Raw genomic sequence first — 20415 nt, forward strand, 5'->3', positions numbered from 1 at the left:
AAAAAAAAAAAAAAAAAAAAGAACAGATTTCAAGAATGTTTGTGCCTGTTGCCTGGGCCCAGGCCATGCCAGCTTCCTGATCCTTCTCAGGCAGTGTAGATCAAAGTGGCTGCTTCTGTAAATGTGGGTCAGCATCTGGCTTATGGCCACCCAACTTGATCTTGGGCAAAGGATGGGCTCATCTTATAGGAGCTGTTCCCACTCTGTCTCTCATCTGGGAAGAAATTTGCTGACACAGACTTCAGCAGGGTTGAAGAACTGGCAGCTCTCCACCTCCACATCCATCTTTTAAGCAGGGGCAAGAGACTGGGGTTGGGGGTGGTCACTGAGCATGTCCAGCTGCTTTCCTCGTCTTGTTGCTAGGTTTTTCTGGGCCTCAGTTTCCTCAGATGTGAAGAGGTGATAGCACTTGCTGTGTACATGTAAAGATTAAGTCATCAGTGAAGTGGTTCATGCAGGCGTAGTGGTAGTAAGGCTGTGAAGTGTGGCAGCTGATGTTGGTGTTAAAGTTCCTTCATGATGCCAAGAGTGGACCAGTTGCTCTTTGGTTTGGTGGTCAAGATGGCCACCACCAAGACATGACTCAGATGTGTCACTTTTTTGTGAAAAAAATCCTTATAACAGTTGGTTGATGGGAAATTTTTATTGCATGAGTAGTTCTGTTCTGATTTTATTTTGGGTCTCAAAAAAAAATTAGTGGCATTGGAAGATTGAGTCATTTTAAGTAAAAAGTCGGGCTTAGCTGAGATGTGGTCTTTGCCGTATATGAAGTTTTTGGTTTACACATGCAGCCTTCAGGGTGGAGGAAGCTGAGGATCCTCCCCTTGGTTTGTGGACCATCATTGACCCCTCACTGGTCTTGCAGAAAGTGACCTTGGTTCCTCCTGCATCAGGCAGGGGGCTTCTGATCTGGGCTAGTGGTGAGGACATCACACAGCCTCCCAGGAGAAGATAGGGAGGTCTAGATGTATCTGGAGAGTTCCTGGCATTTGGGGCCAATTTTTGGGACCTGGTTTGCCCTGGCTATATGTTGGGGAGCAGGATGGAGGGAGATGAGAAGAGAAAGACCCCAGTCCCACTAGCTGTGTCCTCAGAGCCCAGGCAGGGAGGCCAGGTATGATGTACTTTATCTAGGTGTGAGCAGTATCAGTGGGCTGGGCTGGTTTATGTGGCAGGCTGCAGGGCCGTGTCCTCCCCTCCCTGTCCGCTGTCATCCTCATCCCTTTGAAGTGGGGTGGTCTGTATGCTGGGAGCCTTGGGGGGCTCTGTGCTGATAAGGATATAGGCTAATGCTCTGTGGCTGGGGGCCTTCTTCCCACCTGTACCTCCCTGCCTACCATGGACACAGACCCTGGGCTACTCACACCTTTCCCTCTTCTGGGAGAAGTTTTTTTTTCTCCCTTTGCCAGGCCTTGGACTCTTCTTGGTGAGTGCTCCTCGAAAGGCCCCTGGCTCTCAGAGGACACTCATTTCAGGAACAAGTGAAGTCTGGCTTACAGTTCAGCCTGGCTCTTCTGACTCTCTTTAAGGCTTGGCTTAGTGGGAGGCAGGCAGAGAAGATGTGCACACAAATCTCAGTAGGCTTGTCCTGTGGTCCTAGAGAGGGTGTGGCTCAGCAGCCTTCAGCCCCCCTGGAGGTGGGCCAAGCTGGGGGGCCCGTGGGCCAGCAGGTTCTGGCAGGGATAGACCAGGGCCTTCTAGCCCCCTTGGCCTCACCTGGCTTCCCAAAAGGAGTTACCATAATGGAGGCTCCCAAAGGGATCTCAGCTGTGTCACGGGGCCCAGCATTTTGGGGACCTCCATATTGGTGGGACATTTTTGGATATTTCGTCTGCTGCACATATGAAAAGGGCCTGGTGGGAATGAAAGGTCTCCCAGGAGAATCCCCCCAAGTGGTCTGACAGCCAGTCTGTAGGAGATGCTGCTGGATAGGCCTTGGGCACACTGTGTAGGTCTGGGCCAGCCGGTTGCCAATTTCTCTTTTACATGTAGGGGTTGAGGATGCTTTGGAGACCAGCCTGAGAGCCCATGGGGTCCACGCCACCAAGCATGCATCCGAGAAGAGGCCTGTGCCAATCCGAAGGAAAAGGAGCATCGGTGAGTCCCAGAAGGCTGCTGTAGGTAGGGGCAAGGTGGGGGCAGGAGCTGGCCTGACTCCCCAATTCTAGCCCCAGGCACCTCTTCCCTCCTCTGTAAGGCAAAGTCTTGGCCTGCCAGGCTCCATGTCTCTGGCCTCTTGGGGCCTCCTTCCTGATGGGGTGTCTCCCGCCCCAGCCTTCCTGCTCCTGGTGGAGTTGTGGTCCGGGCCAAGAGTTTCCAGGAGAGAAGAACCGTCATAAATTCCTTAAGTGCCCGATCTTGTTGGGGCCTGCCCTGAGGAGCCTTGCTGGGAACGTGGTCGTGCTGAATTTTGAATTGGCTTTCTGCTGGTGCAGGCGTGCCTGCCTGGTGGGCTGCTCTCGGATGCCCCCCGTGGCTCTCTGTACCTGGCCCACTTCCTTCTAGCTCTAGAACTTGGCCAATGGGTTTGGGGTATATTTTGGTTCTTCCCCTCTCATAGGACACCCTATATTCCTCTGGGTCCTTGAGTGGAACTAGATGGTTGGGGTCTTAAGGGCCTTGGTCCATTTTCTTGCCAGAGAGGGAGGGTGGGGGGATGTGACCCACCAAATTTCACACTCTCTGGCGGTTCCGAGTCTGCTTAAGATAGCTGCCTAGGTTTGTGGATGCCACTCTCTGGCCTTTAGTTTCCCTCAAGAAGATGGCCTATGTCTTCCACCTTTACATGTGGCATGTGGCCAAATGATTCCTAATTGCTGCAAGAGGGCCCTCCCCAAGCAACGTTTGTTGTGGCAGTCACATGGTTTACACCCTCAGACCAGTTTTGGTCAGGGCAGGCCACCACTGGAATCGGAGTCCAGATGGCAGGGAATGTCCATGCAGGCTCTGGGTGGCTGTTCCACAGCACCCCTTCCCAACCTCCCCTCTGGACAACTCAACTGTTCCCTGTGGGGAAGGAGTCCCAGCCTATACACACCTCACCCTTGTGGACTAGGTCCTGAGGGAGGCCACAGCAACTTCATGGCTGCTGTCTCTGCCAGGCTTCTGGTTATCCCAGGCCAGTGTGGGGCAGGGTCACTGAGGTGGGACCTCGTGCCTGGGGCGTGCGTGCGATGCTCTGTACTCAGCGCACTCCTGCCTTTGCAGAGGAAGCTGTCCCCGCAGTCTGCAAGACCAGGACAGTCATTTACGAGATTCCTCGCAGCCAGGTCGACCCCACGTCCGCCAACTTCCTGATCTGGCCGCCGTGTGTGGAGGTGAGGCGCTGCACCGGCTGCTGCAACACCAGCAGTGTCAAGTGCCAGCCCTCGCGCATCCACCACCGCAGCGTCAAGGTGAGCCCCAGCCGCCCCTGGGCCACCACCCTCCCGGGGGCAGCCTCAATCCCTTCTAGGCATCAGCCTGACACTCCTGCTGGCTGATGGAGTGGTTGGGTGGCTGCGCTCCCTTCCCTGACAGGTACACTAAGGCACAGGGCGGGGAGGGACACTGGGCTGTGCAAGGGCCTTGCCGTACTGGTGGTTCTTACAGGGTGTCCAGCCACTGCATTGGGAGCTGCTGGCACTCCCAGACCTTGAAGAGCAGGCCCCTTGGCAGTTGTGGGGAATCGCCAGAGGGGTCAGGGTCCCCCATCTATAGAAGAATCTCAGGGCTTTGGGTCCCTGGGCAGGTTACTCTTTCTGCACGTCGGGAGTGGTGCCTGTCATGTTTTGGTTGGACTGATGTACCAGAATACCATAGATAGAGAGCTGATAAGCAATAGAAATTCATCTCTCAAAGGCCTGAAAGTGGGATGTCCAAAATCAAAGTGCTGGTAGATTTGGTATCTCATGGGGATCCATTTCCTGTTTATACAGAAAGCACCTTCTTGGTGTGTCCTCTCATGGTGAAGGGGCGAACAAGCTCTTTCAAAAGAATGCTAATCCCCTTCATGAGGGACTCATCTCTTAATGCTATCACCTTGTAGGTATGGCTCTTGACACTAAAATGTGGGGGACATAGACATTCAGATCAGCACCCTGGGGTGCTGTAGGAGGGAGGGGCCCAGCACTTCTTAGGAGGGTCCTCCTCAGGTCTGGGCTGCACACCAAGCCGCTTTCCCAGCCCTCCCCACTCAAGAAGGTGTGCTTAGGGAGTTAGGGGCTACTGGGACCCAGGAACTAGGGCAGGCACACAGCTGGTGCTGACCAAAGAATGCTGTCCCTGACAGGAGCTAGCTGGCATGACCTCTGGGGCAGTGCTGGGAACTCTGTGAGTCCTGGGGACCATCTTGCTTCTTCAGGTTCCTCCAGGCAGCCTGTGGGGCCTGTGGCTGCTGGGCTTGGGTTGCTCCCCTTGAGCCTCGTTTTCCTCATGGGTCTGTGGCAGGCAGGAACTAACAGCCTCAAGACCTGAGTTGCTGGCCCTGTTGTTGGGATAGGTGGTCTCCCTGTCTCTAGAGTCTCTGTCCATGTCTGAGGTTGGAGAGGAGGTGTCTCCTGGCTTCTGAGCTTTCTTGCGGCTCCCCTGGGTACTAGCTCTTGTGGGGTCAGCATGTGACTGCAGGTATAGGCATATCTTGTCTGTAGGGACATGCCTCCGTGCAGAACCTCGGGCCTCGGCTTGGCCTCTCTTCCTAGAATAGGGATCACTAAAATTGGGCTTGAGGAACTCAGCTCTGGGGGTTACATTAGGACCCCTTCTCTGACTCTAGAAGATAATTTTCTCTGTCTTGCTGTGACCCCAGACCCTAGAGTGAGATACTGGGAAGAGTTTTCTCGATGAAGGACCTCGTAGCTAACAGGCTGTTTATTTGTCACGTGACCAGGCACTTTGGACCCATAACTGGGACTTATCTTGACCTCTGGGGACTTGGTTCTCTGCAGTGCTGGGGTATTGAGTAAGCAAATTCCACATCTCACTGCCCCAGGATCTCCAAGTCTGGACACTCCCCTTAAAAAGCCCCGCAGTTTTCCCTGGGCCCTGGGGGTGCTTGTCTAAGGCCTCTCTTGTCTTCAGAAGCTGTTTGTGGATCCTCTTGGGAGAAAAGCCTAACTCAGGACTCCACGCTGGCTGGGGGGACCCTAGGCTCTGTCCTCTCCCCAGTGTTCACTCCCCTGGGGATCTATAGCCACCTCCTGTGTGACTGTGACCCAGCTTCTGCCTTTCCTAGGGTCCTCACAGGTGGTATATTGGGGGCCCTCCTGAGACCAAGAGCCCAGCTGATTGTGGTCTTTTTCTCTTGGGTGTTAGAGGAGTGTGCTCTTGGGTGGATGCTCCCACATGTCAGCTCTGGGAGCTGAGGGGTCATCCTTTAGATATCTGAGATGGGACTCTAGGAGGGATGGGGTGCTGTCTTAAAGTGGGTGACATAGGAAAGGCCCCAGTGGGGGCTTTAGCTTGCTTCCCCTGGGGTGAGGACAAGGACTGTCTAGTTTTCCTGAGCATACTGGGTGTGGTCCAGAGGTCTTGAGCTGGTATCCAGCTCCTCAGGGCCCTGCTCAGCTCATAGGGGCCCTGCTTCTTCTGGAAGGTGACCCCTACTCTGCTTTGTGCATGTGGAGCTGGGACCTGAATCTCAACCACAGTCTCATCGGCAGCCCCAGGGGAGGGCCCCTCCTAAGGTCACAGGCTATGCCCTGCAGCGTAGCCAGGCTGCTTGGCGCCCGTGTTCTCCCCCTTTGGAAGGCCTCTCCCTGCCTGCCCCATCAGGGTTGGAGGAAAACATCCGGTCCCAGACACAGGGGGCTCTGGCAGAGGGACAAGAGTTTGGGGGATAGAGGGGCCCATTGTGGAGGCCTAGTTGAGGGCTGGTCCCACTCTATTTGGGATTGAGGCAGATGTCAACCTAGAGAGGATATGGGCCAGAATCCCGGAATCCCAGACTCCGAGCCTGTGGGCGAGTGCAGAGGTCAGCAGGGTCTGAGGCTGGGAGTGGTCACTGTGGCAGCCAGGCTGGTGAGCTGTCCAGCACACGCTCAGTGGAAGTCAGCCCCAGGGACCCAGGCCCAGGGTGTCTGATGGACATGATGGGTGGAGAGCCAGACCTCAGACTTCCATGAGAATACTGTCCTTGTGCTGAGGACCTGGATGTTTTGGTGACCACCCCCGGGTCAAGACTGGGATCGCAGATGTAGGTTGTCTTAAGGTCAGGGTCCCACACTGGCTCCCTTCTTTCTTTCAGGTGAATCCAGAGCAGAGGCTTCACCCCAGGCCCAGACCTCAGTGCAGGCACTGCTGGGTCACCACATTGAGGCTGACCTTCAGCTTGGGGCCACAGCCTGGTGGGATTTTCTTGTACCCTGCTCTGCATGGTCAGCACTTGGTGTCTGGTCCCTGGGTGTCCAACTCTTCCTCCACACTTGAGCCACAGCTTTGGAGTGGGAATGTGAGGGTTAAGCTGCCTAGCCCCCGAGGGCTGTGGGAATCTGACCTGGGTGGAGCTGAGGCCAGAGTCCTATTCTAGAGCTTGGGGAGAGTGAGGAGAGTGTTATGGCCAGGGCCTCTGGCATGCACCCCACTCACACCTGCCTGGACAGTGAGGGCAGAGCAGCTCCAGTGTTGTTTTGGCTGAGGGGGGTTCTTTGCCCAGCTTAAGATTGGGTTGAGCGACAGGCTCCTTGTCTCTCCCCAGAGACTGGGTAGGCGAGGGCTGAGGCTCTGCTCATTCCAAGTCCAGGCCCCCTTCTTTTGAATGAAGGGAGAAGTGGACTTAGTCTGATACTGGGGACTCAAAGCTACATGGTGCTGGGCAGGGGCGTTCCCTTGTCTGTGCTGTTCATTTCCTAGTTTGTAAACCAGACCCTAATTGTGTCCTCAGGTGGCTTAAGGGTTATAGTGGTGGGCACCTGGATTATGTAAGTGGTATTTTTATCCTGGCTGATACTCTCTTTTAAGCTCTGGAGTGGTCAGGCATGACCTGGAGTTGGGGTATGGGTATAGGATGTGTCTGTCCCCAGCCCTCCTTGGGGCCTGTGCCAGAGCTGAGGGTTGGCTGGGCATGCCAGGTGTGGAGCGAGGATACAGCATAGCTGGGTGGTCTCCTGGGGTGAATGTGTCCTGGGGAGTGTCTAGGAGAGTCAGCCAACAGCACAGTATATTCAGGAGTGGGGCATGGGAATGTCTGGAGTGATAAGGTACAGCCCACAGCCCACATGCCTGGACTGGGGAGGGCAAGGCAAGGGGGACCCTGTGAGGCCACTACAGGAGCTCTTGAGGACGTCTCTGTTCTTCGTATGCACTTGGCTTTCAGGGAAGAGGTTGTTTTTTTTTTGTTTTTTTTTTTTTTTGAGAATTTAATATTCATAATGTGTTTTTGGGGGAAAAAATGTAGTTATTTCCTGGCCAGACAGAGGTGGTGAATGGCCTGGAATCCTCGCATACTCAGAAGCAGGTGCAATCATAAGTTGTTGTTTGTTTTTCTTTGATAAAAAATGGGCTTGTCTGAAGAGAAAGTGGCTTCCAGACTGGAGCGGCCCATGTAGTGTTCCCTTCCCACAGGGACCTTGGTGGACAGCATTTCTTTAGTGTCTAGAGTCCACTTTCCCCACGGTGGCCCACCCATCTTGTAGAAAAGAACAAGTTGCTGCCTCAGCTGAGCTTCTGGTGTCTGGCCAGAGGCCCATGGTCCCTGCAGAGGGATCTAGGTGAGGCTGCTTGTTGACCAAAGAGGCTGTGCCAGCTGGTGGGCCAGGACCAGGAGCAGAATGAGTGGCTTGCCTGAGCCCAGAAATCTGACCCCACCTGCAGCCAGGTGGGTAGGAGTTTGCACAGTATGAGGCTGTCACTTTGCCACCTGTGGCCCATGTCTGTGGCCAGCACCCCAGGAAAATGGTTAATGGGGCTGGGCTCCATCCTGGGTGGACTTAGAGTTCTTGGTTCATGCAGGGTGAGGGCTGGGCCAGGGCAGCTACTGCAGCCTTCTTAGGATTTGCTGAGGTTCACTGTCAGGTATACTCTTCTGCTCAGGACCCTTAGTGGATGGTCACTCTGGGACCCTACTTTCTGCCTGCTGGGGGTCACTATGCTGAGCTTGGGGACTGTGAGTGGGGCCACCAGCCTCAGCCTTCCTCCAACTGGAGCTGGGGCTGCTTTTGATTGGTTGCACTCTGTGAAAATACCCACTGCAGGAGTGGTGGGCTCAGTCCCCAGGGGTCATGACCTCTCATTCCTCCCCACACCCTGGGCATGGTCTGTGCCCTCTTTGTGCAGAGGGGGTGATAGGCCTGGTCTAAGGGCCCCATGGGCACAGGTGCCTGTACCCATCCAGGTGGCAGTTGCACAGGCAAGGCCAGGCAGCCCCAGCCCCATCTCTTGCACTTTCTGACGTAGTGAAACCTCCCATGCTGAGGCCTCACTGCTGGGCGGGCTCCAGGTGCTCCATTCCCCACACCTGAGCGCACACCTGGGTCTGTGTTCACACCCGAGACAGCCCATAGCACCTCACACGCTTGCTGGGTGCCCGGCACCCTTTGCACCATAAGTTAACCATTAATGTGGCCAAGGCAGCCACACAGGGTCTGGAGGAGCCTGGTCCCCAGTGCCTCAGGGGCCGGCTTCACTGTGCAGTGTACTTACTGTTCCAGGGTACAGGGCTGAACCCTCTATAAGGGGGTGGGGCTCTTGGTCTCTGGTCCCCTAGAAGGCAGGGCCCTCTGGGCTGGAGCTACCTGATCCCAGCCTGGGCCACCTCAGTGTCACCTGGTGACCTCCTTTCTTCCACTTCCATGTGCTTGGGGGTCTCCCAGGGTCTGCTCCCCTTCTAGTCTCAGTTTCCCAATGGATAGTCAGAGGTGAAGCAGGTGATTCCTGCTTAGGCTGTTCTTAGGAGTTGGAACCCAGGAAAGGTGCAAAATTGGTAGTATGCAGGCTCTGCAGGGCCTAGAGAGGGCAGAAGGGTGGTGGGTGCTTTCCTCTAGGAGGCCCCCAGTGGTAGGCAGGATGCAAGGTGGTTGGGGCAGTCTCCAGCATCCACATGCTAGCCCTGCCTCTCCTGCCACTGGGGTCGTCTTGGGGAAGAGGCTGGTTGATACCTCAGTTTCCTTTCCTATAAATAGAAGCGATAACTGTCTCCTACAGGGTGTTTAGAAGTTGGAAGGTTGGAATTTGGGCTCATAATTATAAGGAAGGTGTCATGGGCTGCAGGTGGCAGAGTGCCAGCCTCATACCTCTACTTGTCTAAGGGCTAGGACCCTCTTCTGTTACTCTTGGAGAGAGGGCTTCCCCTCTTGGGGCCTAGCACGATGCTCACTGTGTATTAAGTGATTGTTGCTCTCAGGTGTGCATGTGCGCTTTGTGTATATTATATATGCATGTGTGTGGAGTGGAGTTGCACTCCCATGAAGGGTGTGTGTACATTATGTGTGCATTTTGTGTGTGGGTGGAATGTTCCCATAATGGGGGTGTAGTGTGTTATATACAAGAGGGTAGGGGGTGGATTTGCACTCCCATGGCAGGATGTGCTGGTTTGTGGTGGGCTCTGAATGCTCAGGACACCTGCCTTCCATTCCTGAACACCTGGAGGCTGTGCCTTAGGCCCTCTTGGAGTCAGGCCCCAGCACTGAGGGCTGATGTGGCCCACAGATAGCAGCCTTCAGTCTGTAAAGGGGCACTCAGCCAGGTTCTGGCATTTGAGTCACTATGCCTTGAAGCCTGGTCGTCCTGTGCATCCATTGTGTGCAGCTCCTGTGGTGGCCTGGGGTGCCTGGCCTGTATCCCTGAGAAGACCAACTATCTTAAGCCCAATAAGTTTGGGCCTGGGCTGGGGCTGCCTGGTGGCAGTGGGTCCTCATCAGATCAGCAGCCTAGGGTCATTGCTTGAATTCTTGAGCCCAATAACCAGTGTCCAACTCAAGCCTCCTCCAGGGGCTCTTAAGGCTGCATTTGTTTTTCTTCTTGGATTGGGTAGGAAGGGGCGGCCATCAAGCAAGCACAGAGCAGTGAGTTCTCTTCATCAAGCAAGCGCAGAACAGTGAGTTCTCTTCAGGGCTTGGCTTTGTTTCTTTGTAACAAAGCACATCTGAAAACATTTCCCAGCTGCACATACGTGTACAAGCACACGCATTCCCTGGATGCCTGTGCCTAGAACCCCCAGCTTTGCTGTGTGTACACCTTCCAGACCCCCACGGCACTTGTGAACATTTGTGTTCATTTTAAAAACTGGGACCAGGTAACATGGGTAGTGTGCTATAGCTTGTGGGTTTCACCTGGTAATCCCTTCCCACTAAGGTAACACTCCTGAGAGGAGGTTGAGATCGAAGATTAGTTCCCCTACATTGTTGTGCTAGCCTGGGTCTGGGCTGAGCGTGACCTCAGCTCCAGTCACCTTGTGGTGTCTGAAGCCCCATGTAGGTGTTCATGGCTGGGCTCTGTTTTCTTGGGCAGGTGGCCAAGGTGGAATATGTCAGGAAGAAGCCAAAATTAAAAGAAGTCCAGGTGAGGTTAGAGGAACACTTGGAGTGCGCGTGTACCACTGCCAGCCTGAATCCAGATTACCGGGAAGAGGATACAGGTGAGTGGTTGCCACTGAGCCACTTGGTGGCCTTGCTGAGGACAGTTGTGCTCCTGCAGATGTGGGCTCAGGGTGGGAGGAAGGTCAGGCTGGGCTGAAACGTGCTCAAGTGCTCAAGCTGCCTGGAGGTTGGTGGGCCAGTGGGCCAAACTAAGAAGTAGCCGCAGGACGCTCCACCCAGAGGAGCAGGGGGAGGTGGCTGTTCGTGCCCGGAGCACCGTCAGGGCGGGGCCCTGCTATGCTGGGGCTCCAGGCACACAGGGGACTCAAGTTTCTCCTGGAGTGATGGAGTTTCTTTTAGAAAGATAAACACCTCAGGTATTTATTGCCTGGGCTCCCCAGCCTGGCAGCTTTCCCTCAGGCCCACTCACTGCCCTGCCCTTTTGTTAACAGGAAGGCGTAGGGAGTCAGGTAAAAAACGGAAAAGAAAAAGGTTAAAACCCACCTAAAGCAGCCAACCAGGTAGGACCTGACCTCTGGATGTGCTGAATGAAATCCTATAGGGCTGGGAGAGGCAATCTCGGATCACTCCTTCAAATCATGCTTCCCGTTGCAGCGGGCCGTGCCTGGGGCCGTGATTGGCCTCAGTGGTTCTGTGGCTTCCGGTGCCTGCTGGGCTCGGGTCTCCTTGCTCCCCATCCCTTCCCCCTGCACACAGAACCTTGATCCATGGCTCACCTCTGCTCTGGAGCCCCTTCTAGCTTGGTTCTTCTCTTTGTCACTGATCGGGGACACAGAGGCATTACAGCGAATGGAATAGTTTGGGTTTCCTGAGCAGCAGTGGGATAGCTCTGACTACTGACTACTCTGGGACCTCCTTGGGCAGGTGGGTCCACCCCATCTGACAGATGTAAAAACTGAGGCTTAACAGAGACTATGGATAGGTGTTAGTAGCTGAAAGATCTAGAAATACTTCATAAATCTACGTGGTTATTGGCTACTGTGTTGGAAATTGCATTTGACTGGTAACACTGGAAAAAACAGGAATGATTGAGACAAAGTAGAAGTTAAGCTCAGGACTCCCATGTTCATGGGATAGGAGACCAGAACAGGCGGGATAGTCTCAAGGGATTACCAGGGACCACTTCCATCTGAGGCTAGTTGCCTCCATCCTCAGAGTTGTCTCATGGCTCAAGGCGGCTGCCAAAGCTCCAGTAATTACAGTTGTGCTCTAGGCTGACAGAGAGCAAGAAGCAGAGAAGGGCAGAGAGCCCCCTTTTAGAGAGCTTCCCAGGAAATCCCACTTCCTTTTTTGTTTTTTACATCTGCTGTCCTTTAGCTGTAAGGGAACTTTAGAAATGGCTCCTAGGAAGGCATGTTGCTTCTCAGAAGAAAGTGGGATTTGGACAACCACAGCCATCATGGAGGAAGCATTTTCAGGCCTTCTTGGTCCTTCCTCCTGGCATATGGGACACTGTGGCATCTGAAACAAATAGTCGCTTTGGAATAGGGTCAGAGATAGGGTGTCTGAGAGAGCCCTGGCTCCTGTATGGCAATGTGTGATTTTGATACCCAGGGTCAGGGCCATTCCTGAAGATCTTTGGAGGGGAATCTTCGTAGCTAGCCCATAGTTTGGTGGGTGGTTTTGTGCCCGCCTGTGCATCTGGGCTATGCAGAGCGTTGGGCTGTAGCCACCTTGGAGGGAGCCCTCCCACCAGTGAGGGAGCCATTTCTGCTGCCTGGCTAGCATCTAGGCTGTGGACCTGTGGGTAGCCCGTGTGTGGGAACATGCAGTGGAAAGATGACACAGAGTGGGAGAAGAGCTGTTCTAAGGTATTTAAGGTAGCTGTGCCTGGTCACAGGGGATCCGTCTGTCTGTGGCTGTTGGCCACACTCTTCTGGGTCACCTTCTGGCTCAGAATGGCTCCCAGAGCTCCAGAAATCACATCCAAGCCCTAGGGTGGAAGAAAGAAATGAAGAAGGGCAAAGGAACTAGTCTGGGCCTCAGTTTCCCCCATCTGTACAATGGGAGAAAGGGGCTTGCTCTCAAGACATGTTCTGTGACATGCTGTGAGCTTAGTCCCTACCCTAGTGAGGATATTGCAATGTGGCTAATATGCAAATTTGGTTTTTGAAATTTCATGAAAACTTTAAATTCCTGTGTGCCCCTGATTGGGTAAAACATTTCACCCCGTTTGCCTTCTGTGCAGCTATGTGTGTGCTTGGTGGTTCCATCTCGGTGGTCTTAGTGTCTGTCTCTCTCCCCTCCCTGCAGATGTGAGGTGAGGATACGCCCGTAGCCCTTCCCTGGGACATGGATGTACATGGCGTGTTACATTCCTGAACCTACTATGTACGGTGCTTTATTGCCAGTGTGCGGTCTTTGTTCTCCTCCGTGAAAAACTGTGTCCGAGAACACTCTGGAGAACAAAGAGACAGTGCACATTTGTTTAATGTGACATCAAAGCAAGTATTGTAGCACTCGGTGAAGCAGTAAGAAGCTTCCTTGTCAAAAAGAGAGAGAGAGAAAACAAAACCACAAAACACAACAAAAACAAAATGGACTCACAAAAGTATGTAAACAGTCCACGGAACGGAGGGTCGCCCTTGCAGGATGGAAGTGCAGAGATCTCAGCAGACTGGATTTCTGTCCAAGCGGTCACAGGTGCTTTTTTGCCAAGGACACAGAGCCTGCTTTCGGAATGACTCCAGAGGGGTGCCTGTGGGCTCTGCAGGGCACGCAGGGAGCAGGAATGTCTCAGAAACCACCATGCGAACTTTAGAAACCACACCTCCTCGCTGTAGTGTTTAAGTCTATACAGAAACCTTCCTGAGAGCCTTAAGTGGATTTTTTATTTACACCATAAAGTGATTATTAAGCTTTCCTTTTTACTCTTTGCCTAGCCTTTTTTTTTTTTTTTTTTTTATTATTATCTCTTGGATGACATTTACACCAATAACACACGGGCTGCTGTAACTGTCAGGACAGAGCGACGGTATTTTTCCTAGCAAGATGCAAACTAATGAGATGTATTAAATAAACATGGTATACCTACCTATGCATCATTTCCTACATCTTTCTGCTTTGTGTTTCTCCCTTACTCCACTTTATTTTATTTTTTAATTTAAGCCATTTTGAGAGAACTATGCGTAAATCAATCGTATGCCGTCTCTGTGGCTCCTGCCCCAGAGCCCCTGTTCCTTGCTGAGTGATGCCACATTCCTGTTACACGCACCATGGAGTGCTGTGTTCCTGAGTGTGGCAGGCGAGATGCTTTGCTGCTTCAGTCTGTTGTTGACGTGCCACCGCAGTGGAGGTCCCTCCCTGCTGCTGCCAGTGTTTGGACAGAGCCTAAATTCTTTATTTTTGGTAAGATGTTATGCTTTATGTGTATTAACAGAAATGTGTGTTTGTTTTAATTTTTTTTTGTAAAGGTGAAGTTTGTATTTTTATCTAATATTACAGTTTTATATACCTGAGAGCCTGCAATGTTTTTTTTTGTTTGTTTTTTTGATCCATTTTTTTTTTTTTAAATCCCAGCAACAAAAAACCATGCACATGAAAAGCATTTTGTAGTCACATTTTACTAGTACTAAGTCTAGACACCCCCCCACCCCCCACCCCCCCAGTCCCTGGTTGCACAGCGCAGCGTCGGGTAGAAACTCGGAGCTCAGAGCTTCCTGGGCTAGGGCCCGGACCTGCCCCCACAGTGAACACTCTGGGACACTGGGCCTGCCCTCAACGCCAGGAGCTATGGATACAGACCAGAGAGCCCCGTCCTGAGGGTCGCCCACTGCAGCAGAGCAGTCAAAGGGATGAGAAGGAATCACACCCAGAAGAGAGCTGACCTGGTTGTGTCCACTCTTGGGGCCCTGCCCTGCCTGGCTGGCCGCCCCCACCCTGGCACCTCAAGGCTGATGTGACCGTCAGGATCCTTTGGATCTCAGCCCTGGTTGCTGTGGGACTATCTGCAGGACGGTGGCCATCACACATGTTCTTCAAGAGGGTTTTTATAAAGGACTGTCTCCAACAGCTCATCTTCGTGGCAGTGTTCAGGCCTTGGTCGGACGCTCTTCAGGTGGGCAAAAGATGGCCTGGAGGTCAGAGGGGATACGCAGGGCCAGGTGGCCACGCCCCACCCCCTTCACCACGGACAGACCCGAGGGGCCCTGCCCTAAGCCCTGTATGCGCTGCCAAGCGCTTCACCCATGAATGTACGTCTGGCGTGAGGTGTGCGAACATGTAATTTATGTATTTGTGTTTCCGTGAGATGCTGATGATACTGCTCATATTTTCTTATTTTGCGCAAAGCCGTCTGGTGAATTGCTGTGTCCATTAAAGCGATGGAGCAGAAAGCCTGGTGTGCTCTTGGGGAAGAGAAAAGCCAACAGGACAGAGGTCCCTGAGCCCCTGGGCAATGGCTGAGTGCTGAGAGGCCTGCTGGTGTCTCCTTTCCTCCCTCCCTCTTTAACTCATTCATTCGTAGGTGAGGGCTGTGCATGGGGAGCAGGTAGAATGCGGCCTCTCCAGCCAGGAAGGGTTGGCAATGGAGGCTGCGGTCTGCAGCTGGCCTGTTTCTCAGCTGTGCACCCACGCCCGCCGGCAGCCTTTGTTGTGGCTCTGCCCCACATTCCCAGCATTTCTGCCCCTGCCTGGGCCCCCTCCTGGCCCCATGGCCCTGGACTGCACCTGGGTGTGGGCCCAGAAGACAGATTTCTGTTCAGGGGTGACTTTTTGCATCTTATGAGCCCTGTGACCTTGAGTGCGGGCCCTTCTCTGCACCTTGGTGCACATCTGTAAAATGGAGCCCCCGCTCCATGCACAATGGGGGCTATGCTTGTTGACCCACTTGGGCCTAGTGCTGTGACCTGGGAGCACATTAACCCTATCTGTCATGCCTCTAGGCCCTGACACATCATGGAACAGAGCCCTTGGGTGCAGGGTTGCCAAGCTGCTGAGACCTGAGTTCCCCTGGCCACACCTTGCCCTTGCCAGAGCTCATGAGATCCGTATTCCAGCCCTGAAGGGCTCTTTAGCTTGAGTGTTTCCCTTTCTTTGTCCAGGCCCGGGTGTCTTTGTCTGTAAAGTGGGTTGGCCCTGCCTGGATCCCCTGGCAGTCTCACCCTCTAGCCTCAGCACCCCACAGCTGTCTGGGGACTCCCTGCGGCAGGTGTGATGAGGTCAGGTGTGGCTCAGATCTCTGTTTTCCTGTCTGGCTGCAAGTCTGGGCTGCTCCTGAGTACTTGGAGGCTTCCACACAAGGCTTAGATTCCTCCACAGACCCTGGGGGTGGGACTTGAGGGTGTCACTCTCATTTTAAAGAGGTGAGACCTGTGTCCTTGGCTTGCCTTGATGCCTGAGGGGGACACACAGCAGACCAATTGTGAGAATACTGAACAGTTCTCAGGAGCGTATTGAGTTTTTCCTTGCTGGGTCGGTCTCCCTAGCCCCTAGGTGTGTGTGGCTGAGACATCCCAGGCAGTGCTGCGGCTTTGTGTCCCCAGATAGCAGGGCTCTCCTTGGGCTGCGTGTGAGACCAGATAATCCAGGTTCAGAGATTTACATCTTCACTTTCCTTGAAATGGGGCCAAGGTAACGACAGCACAGATGGAGGGTCACCCTGGCTCAGGGTAGAGGAGGAAGAACAGGGATTGGATTTGAACTCAAGACCTCTGGCTCTGGAATCCCTGCCCATAAGTTTCCTTGAAGGGCCCCCCTCCCCCCACCAGAGCACCTGACTTGATATCCTGATCTGTCAGGGCTCACTGGGCACTCTAGGCAAGAGGCTAAGGGATTGTGTAGAGGAGACAGAACCTACTTCCAGCTCCTGGAATGCTCTGAAGTTGGTGGGCGTCTCCTGGGGACATCTTAGTATTTCTTCCCCCCAGGACAGTGGTTCTCAACCTTTCTAATGCTTCCTAATGCTGCGACACTTTAATACAGTTCCTCATGTTGTGGTGACCCCCAACCATAAAATTATTTTCATTGCTACTTCATAACTGGAATTTTGCTACTGTTATGAATCATAAATACCTGATATCCAGGATATATTTTCATTGTTACAAAGGGCTCGCAACCCACAGGTTAAGAACTGCTGCCCCAGGAGGAAATATGCAAGATGCAGAGAGCAGCCACTGTGCTGTACAGGGCCATACAGGTGAGGGGCTAAGGTCTGCATGGGTCAGGGGCCTAGGGCCCTACAGGTGAGGGTACCTTAACACCTGTAGCTGGAACTCCCAAAGGGCTGCTCCTGTGTGGGTCCAACCAGCTCCAGCTGCACAGGGGCCGAGGATACTGGGGATGGGTCAGGGTGGGGGTCATACTCCCCAAATCTGAGGTGAAAATAATAGCCTGGCAGGCCCTGTGTATGCACTGGGCAGCCCTGTGTGGGGGCCAACGGGAGCTCAGGGTTCCCGTGTGAAGGTGGGACTATGTGAAGCTCATGGGTGGGTTAAGATATGACTGCTATTGAGGCTGTAGTAGTTCATTATGGTATGATTTTTAAATAAAAAGAGTGTTGATTTAAATAAAAATCAGGTGGCCTAGGGATATGATGGGTTTGGAGGTGTGCTGGGGGGCAGGCTTGGCCGCTGTGTCTTCTGTGACACAGACATGGGGGAGTGACCACTGGCCTTAGAGCCACTTCCACCAGAGGTGAGGAAGGTGAGGGAGGGCCTGGCTCATGCTCTCAGAACTGGGGGAACCTGCCCCCTTGGATTTTATTGCCTAGCCGCCTGACCTTGAGAAGCCTCAGTTTCCCTACCTGAGTGGAAGGAGGGTGGTCAGGAGGGTAATGAGGCTGCATGAGCATGTGGTTCGGCAGGGTGTGGGATGCCAGCCTTGGGCTTCCCCTTCCCCCTGGCAGCTGCTGGTGGATGCTGCTCTCCCAGGTCTGTGCTCCCTGCACCTGGTGCTGGGGTGCAAGCTGAGGTCCTACTACACTCCAGGCATGGAGTAGTGCAGGCAGATTCTGGGAGTTGGTGGAAAGCTAGCTCCGGGGCTTCTTGGGGCATCTGGCATGTCCTGAGTACTACCCTGGCCTGGTGGGGTTGACCCTACCAGGCCTTTCCTGGTACCCCCAAAGCTCTCGGTTCTAAGCTATGCTCTTACCTGTCCTCTGGGCCTCCTATCTGCTGCCATGATTGCAGACTCCAAGGCCAGTCTGCAGCTCCCACTAGGCCCTGGTCTGGGGATTGGGCCACCATATCTAGGTGCACACACCTGGGGTCCTGTAGCCATTCCCACATCGGACCCCTTGCCAATTTCTCAGAATTCTGCTTCAGTTTTCAGCAAGGGATGGAAAAGCCAGCTCACACGGGCATAAACAAAAGATGAGAGGTGGGGTAGGGGAGGCCCAGGGCCCTGCCATCCCCCTTGAGGCCAGGCTGTGCCCTGGCATCAGCCTGATTCTCATAAGCCCATGGTTGCCTGTGCATCCAGGGGACTCCCTGGCTCAGCTATAGTTGGCAGCCCATCCCATGCCCTATTCCTCTTGTAGGATGGAGTTCAATAGGGTAGAGGATCGGGCTCCCCACGGAAAGTAAGTGCCTTGGCCTGGGTATCCCCAGGACAGCATCTGAGAGTCTGTAGGCAGATCTTTGGAGGGTGAATCCTAATGCACGTGTGAGGGGTATCACATGGCCAAGGAGAGTAACCACTTCAAACCCAGTGTTGCTGTCTGCAGCCTCCCTGCTTCCAAAGAGCAGCAGAGGCATCTTCCCCAAACATAGCCCTTTGAACCGTGCTGTCCCCAGAACCCCAGTGACCCCACAGAACCCTGTTTTCCCTAGAACCTTGTTGTCCCACAGAATCCCTCTGATCCCTGGAATCCTGTTGTATCCTAGAACTCCCTGGTACCAGAGTCTGTTGTCCCGGAACTGCACAGCCCCCTGAACCCCATTGTCCTTGCAAACCCACTAACCCCCTACAAACTCAGGGTGAAGCTGAGACCTCCAGTGATTTTGGACCCTGCCTGTCTGGAGCTGGCCCCAGCTGTGCTACTGGCCCCTGAACACCCTCTTCATGCCTCGGTGGCTGTGTTGGCTTGACCTGTGTGGGGCAGGAACCAAGCTCCTACTTGGAGCCCAGAGTAGGTGGTGGCCCAGGTGGAAGGAGCTGGGGGCAAAGAACAGGCCTTTTCTGATGGGGCGAGAGCTTCAGTGAGAATAGTGAGTACTCTGGATTGGCCACCTGGAAGCCATCTGACCTTCTATAGGCCCTTTGCAGCCATAAAAGGCAGCATGTTAGGAGCCCCCACCTCAGGCCTCCAGGCTCACCTTGTAACCCTCCCCTGCCGTGAGTGGGACTTCTGGGTCCTGGTAGCCTTGGTCCTGCCATGAGTGGGACCTCTGGGTCCTCATAGCATTGACTGAGCCTTGGTCCTGGTATCCTGACCTGCTGTCCTGGATTGGGGTTGGGGAGGCAGGTGCTCATTTCCTGCTTGGCAGGGGTCACAGGGCAGGAAGGTTCGTGGGGATGGGCTGAGCTCCAGGATGCCAGCCCTCACTGCCCATAACCCAAGGGCCTCTGTGATGGAAAGGCCAGAGCAAGATTTGTTCTCATGCTGCCTGTCCTCCCCGAAGCACAGGGGAAGTCCTGGACCAGGTGGCCTCCAGATTCCGGAAACTACCCTGCCTGAGCCTCCACCCTCTGCAAGGCTGAGCCACCTCCTGGCCCTCTCACTCTGCCCATACCTCCTTCAGGCTGGAGAGGCCAGGGCCATCTCTGTCCCCTCACCAGGGGACAACCCTGGGGCAGGGTTGGGGTCTGGATCTTTCCTGGGTCCCCTATGTCACCTGGGGGAGACCCTGGCCCCAGTGGGCACAGAGAGGGCTGATAGCTATCTGCTCAGAGATTGGCCTTGGCCTCTGAGGCTGCATCAATACTTCAGCAGTGGAGGCCAGGACCCAGCATGGCCTGGAGGTGACAGCAGCATGCAGGAGCCACAGCTGGGGTCCACCCCCACTCACTGTGGGCACTCAGACAAAAAGCGTGTGGTTTCTGCAGAATAAAACAGTGGCTGTTTCCAACTGGGCCTTTGAGCTGCCAAAAAATGTAGAGTATTCATTATTTGGCCCCTGGCCGCAGCGTTCCTTGGAGGGCTGACCTGAAGGGCTGCCCTGCCATGCACCCACATCCCCTCACACCCGCTGCAGCCTGAGGCCCCTGTCCAGTGAGCTGAAGCCAGGTGGCCCTGTGGCCTGGGTGTGGGGTTCCACCAAACATTGGCTACCCAGAAGGCATCTGGTGGTCCAGTGAGCAGAGCAGATGGACAGAAACAGGCTTCCCTCTCCTCTGAGCTCCTTCCAGGCAGTTTGGGCAAGGCAGGGCCCAAGCTAGTAGCTGCTGCTCATAGCACTCCATGGGCCACAGAGCATGGGTGTGAATCCTTCACCCTTTGGACCATCTTCTTGACCACACCACATTCTGGCCATTGGGAGATAAGAGACCAGAGCACAGAGTGGAGCAGGGTCTGTCACCCCTGTTTAGGGCCTTGGTGCAAGGGTCTGCAGTGTTCTGGGGAGTACTGGCATTCCAGCTCTTTCTGCTGTGCCCCTAAGATGCAATGAGTTGCAGGTGAGTCTGGGTGATTGTCCTCTGTGACAGCAGAGGGATGTCCTGGTATCCCAGCAGGGCAGGGAGGGGTGGAGGGCAGCTCCAGAGCCCTTCCTGTGGCAAAGCATGGCTGGGAAAGGACACTGGGCCCCTGACCTTTCTTGGATGTCCTGGCTCAGCAACTGAAAGTCCCAGAGGCAGCAGGCACCTATAGCATAGGGGCAGGTACTCCCATGCACAGTCCTCTGCCTGCCTCAGGGGATCCTCAGGAGGGGTCAGACGCTCAGGACTCTGGGCCTGTCCCTGCAACTGCATTTCAGAGGATAATGTCTGCTGCAGACCTGCCAGGACTTGTGATCTACAGAGGTGC

The 20415-nt window shown here is 54.2% G+C and overlaps 1 protein-coding gene across 2 annotated transcripts in view; it reads left to right on the top strand.

Moving 5' to 3' along the window:
- PDGFA (platelet derived growth factor subunit A) overlaps positions 1 to 13555 on the top strand; it is an 18490-nt gene extending 4935 nt beyond the window's left edge. The window contains exons 3-7 of one of the 2 annotated variants that reach the window (XM_003795463.3): positions 1993 to 2097; positions 3208 to 3395; positions 10423 to 10549; positions 10943 to 11011; positions 12765 to 13555. In XM_003795463.3, the coding sequence (XP_003795511.1) occupies positions 1993 to 2097; positions 3208 to 3395; positions 10423 to 10549; positions 10943 to 10998 (476 nt within the window). In that variant the 3' untranslated portion in view covers positions 10999 to 11011; positions 12765 to 13555. The remainder of the gene's footprint in view (positions 1 to 1992; positions 2098 to 3207; positions 3396 to 10422; positions 10550 to 10942; positions 11012 to 12764) is intronic. The other variant, XM_012808695.2, reaches the window with a different exon arrangement.
- The last annotated feature ends 6860 nt before the right edge of the window (positions 13556 to 20415 follow it).

This window comes from Otolemur garnettii, unplaced genomic scaffold (assembly GCF_000181295.1).
Source record: "Otolemur garnettii isolate 467f Iridium unplaced genomic scaffold, OtoGar3 scaffold00092, whole genome shotgun sequence".
NCBI lineage: Eukaryota > Metazoa > Chordata > Mammalia > Primates > Galagidae > Otolemur > Otolemur garnettii.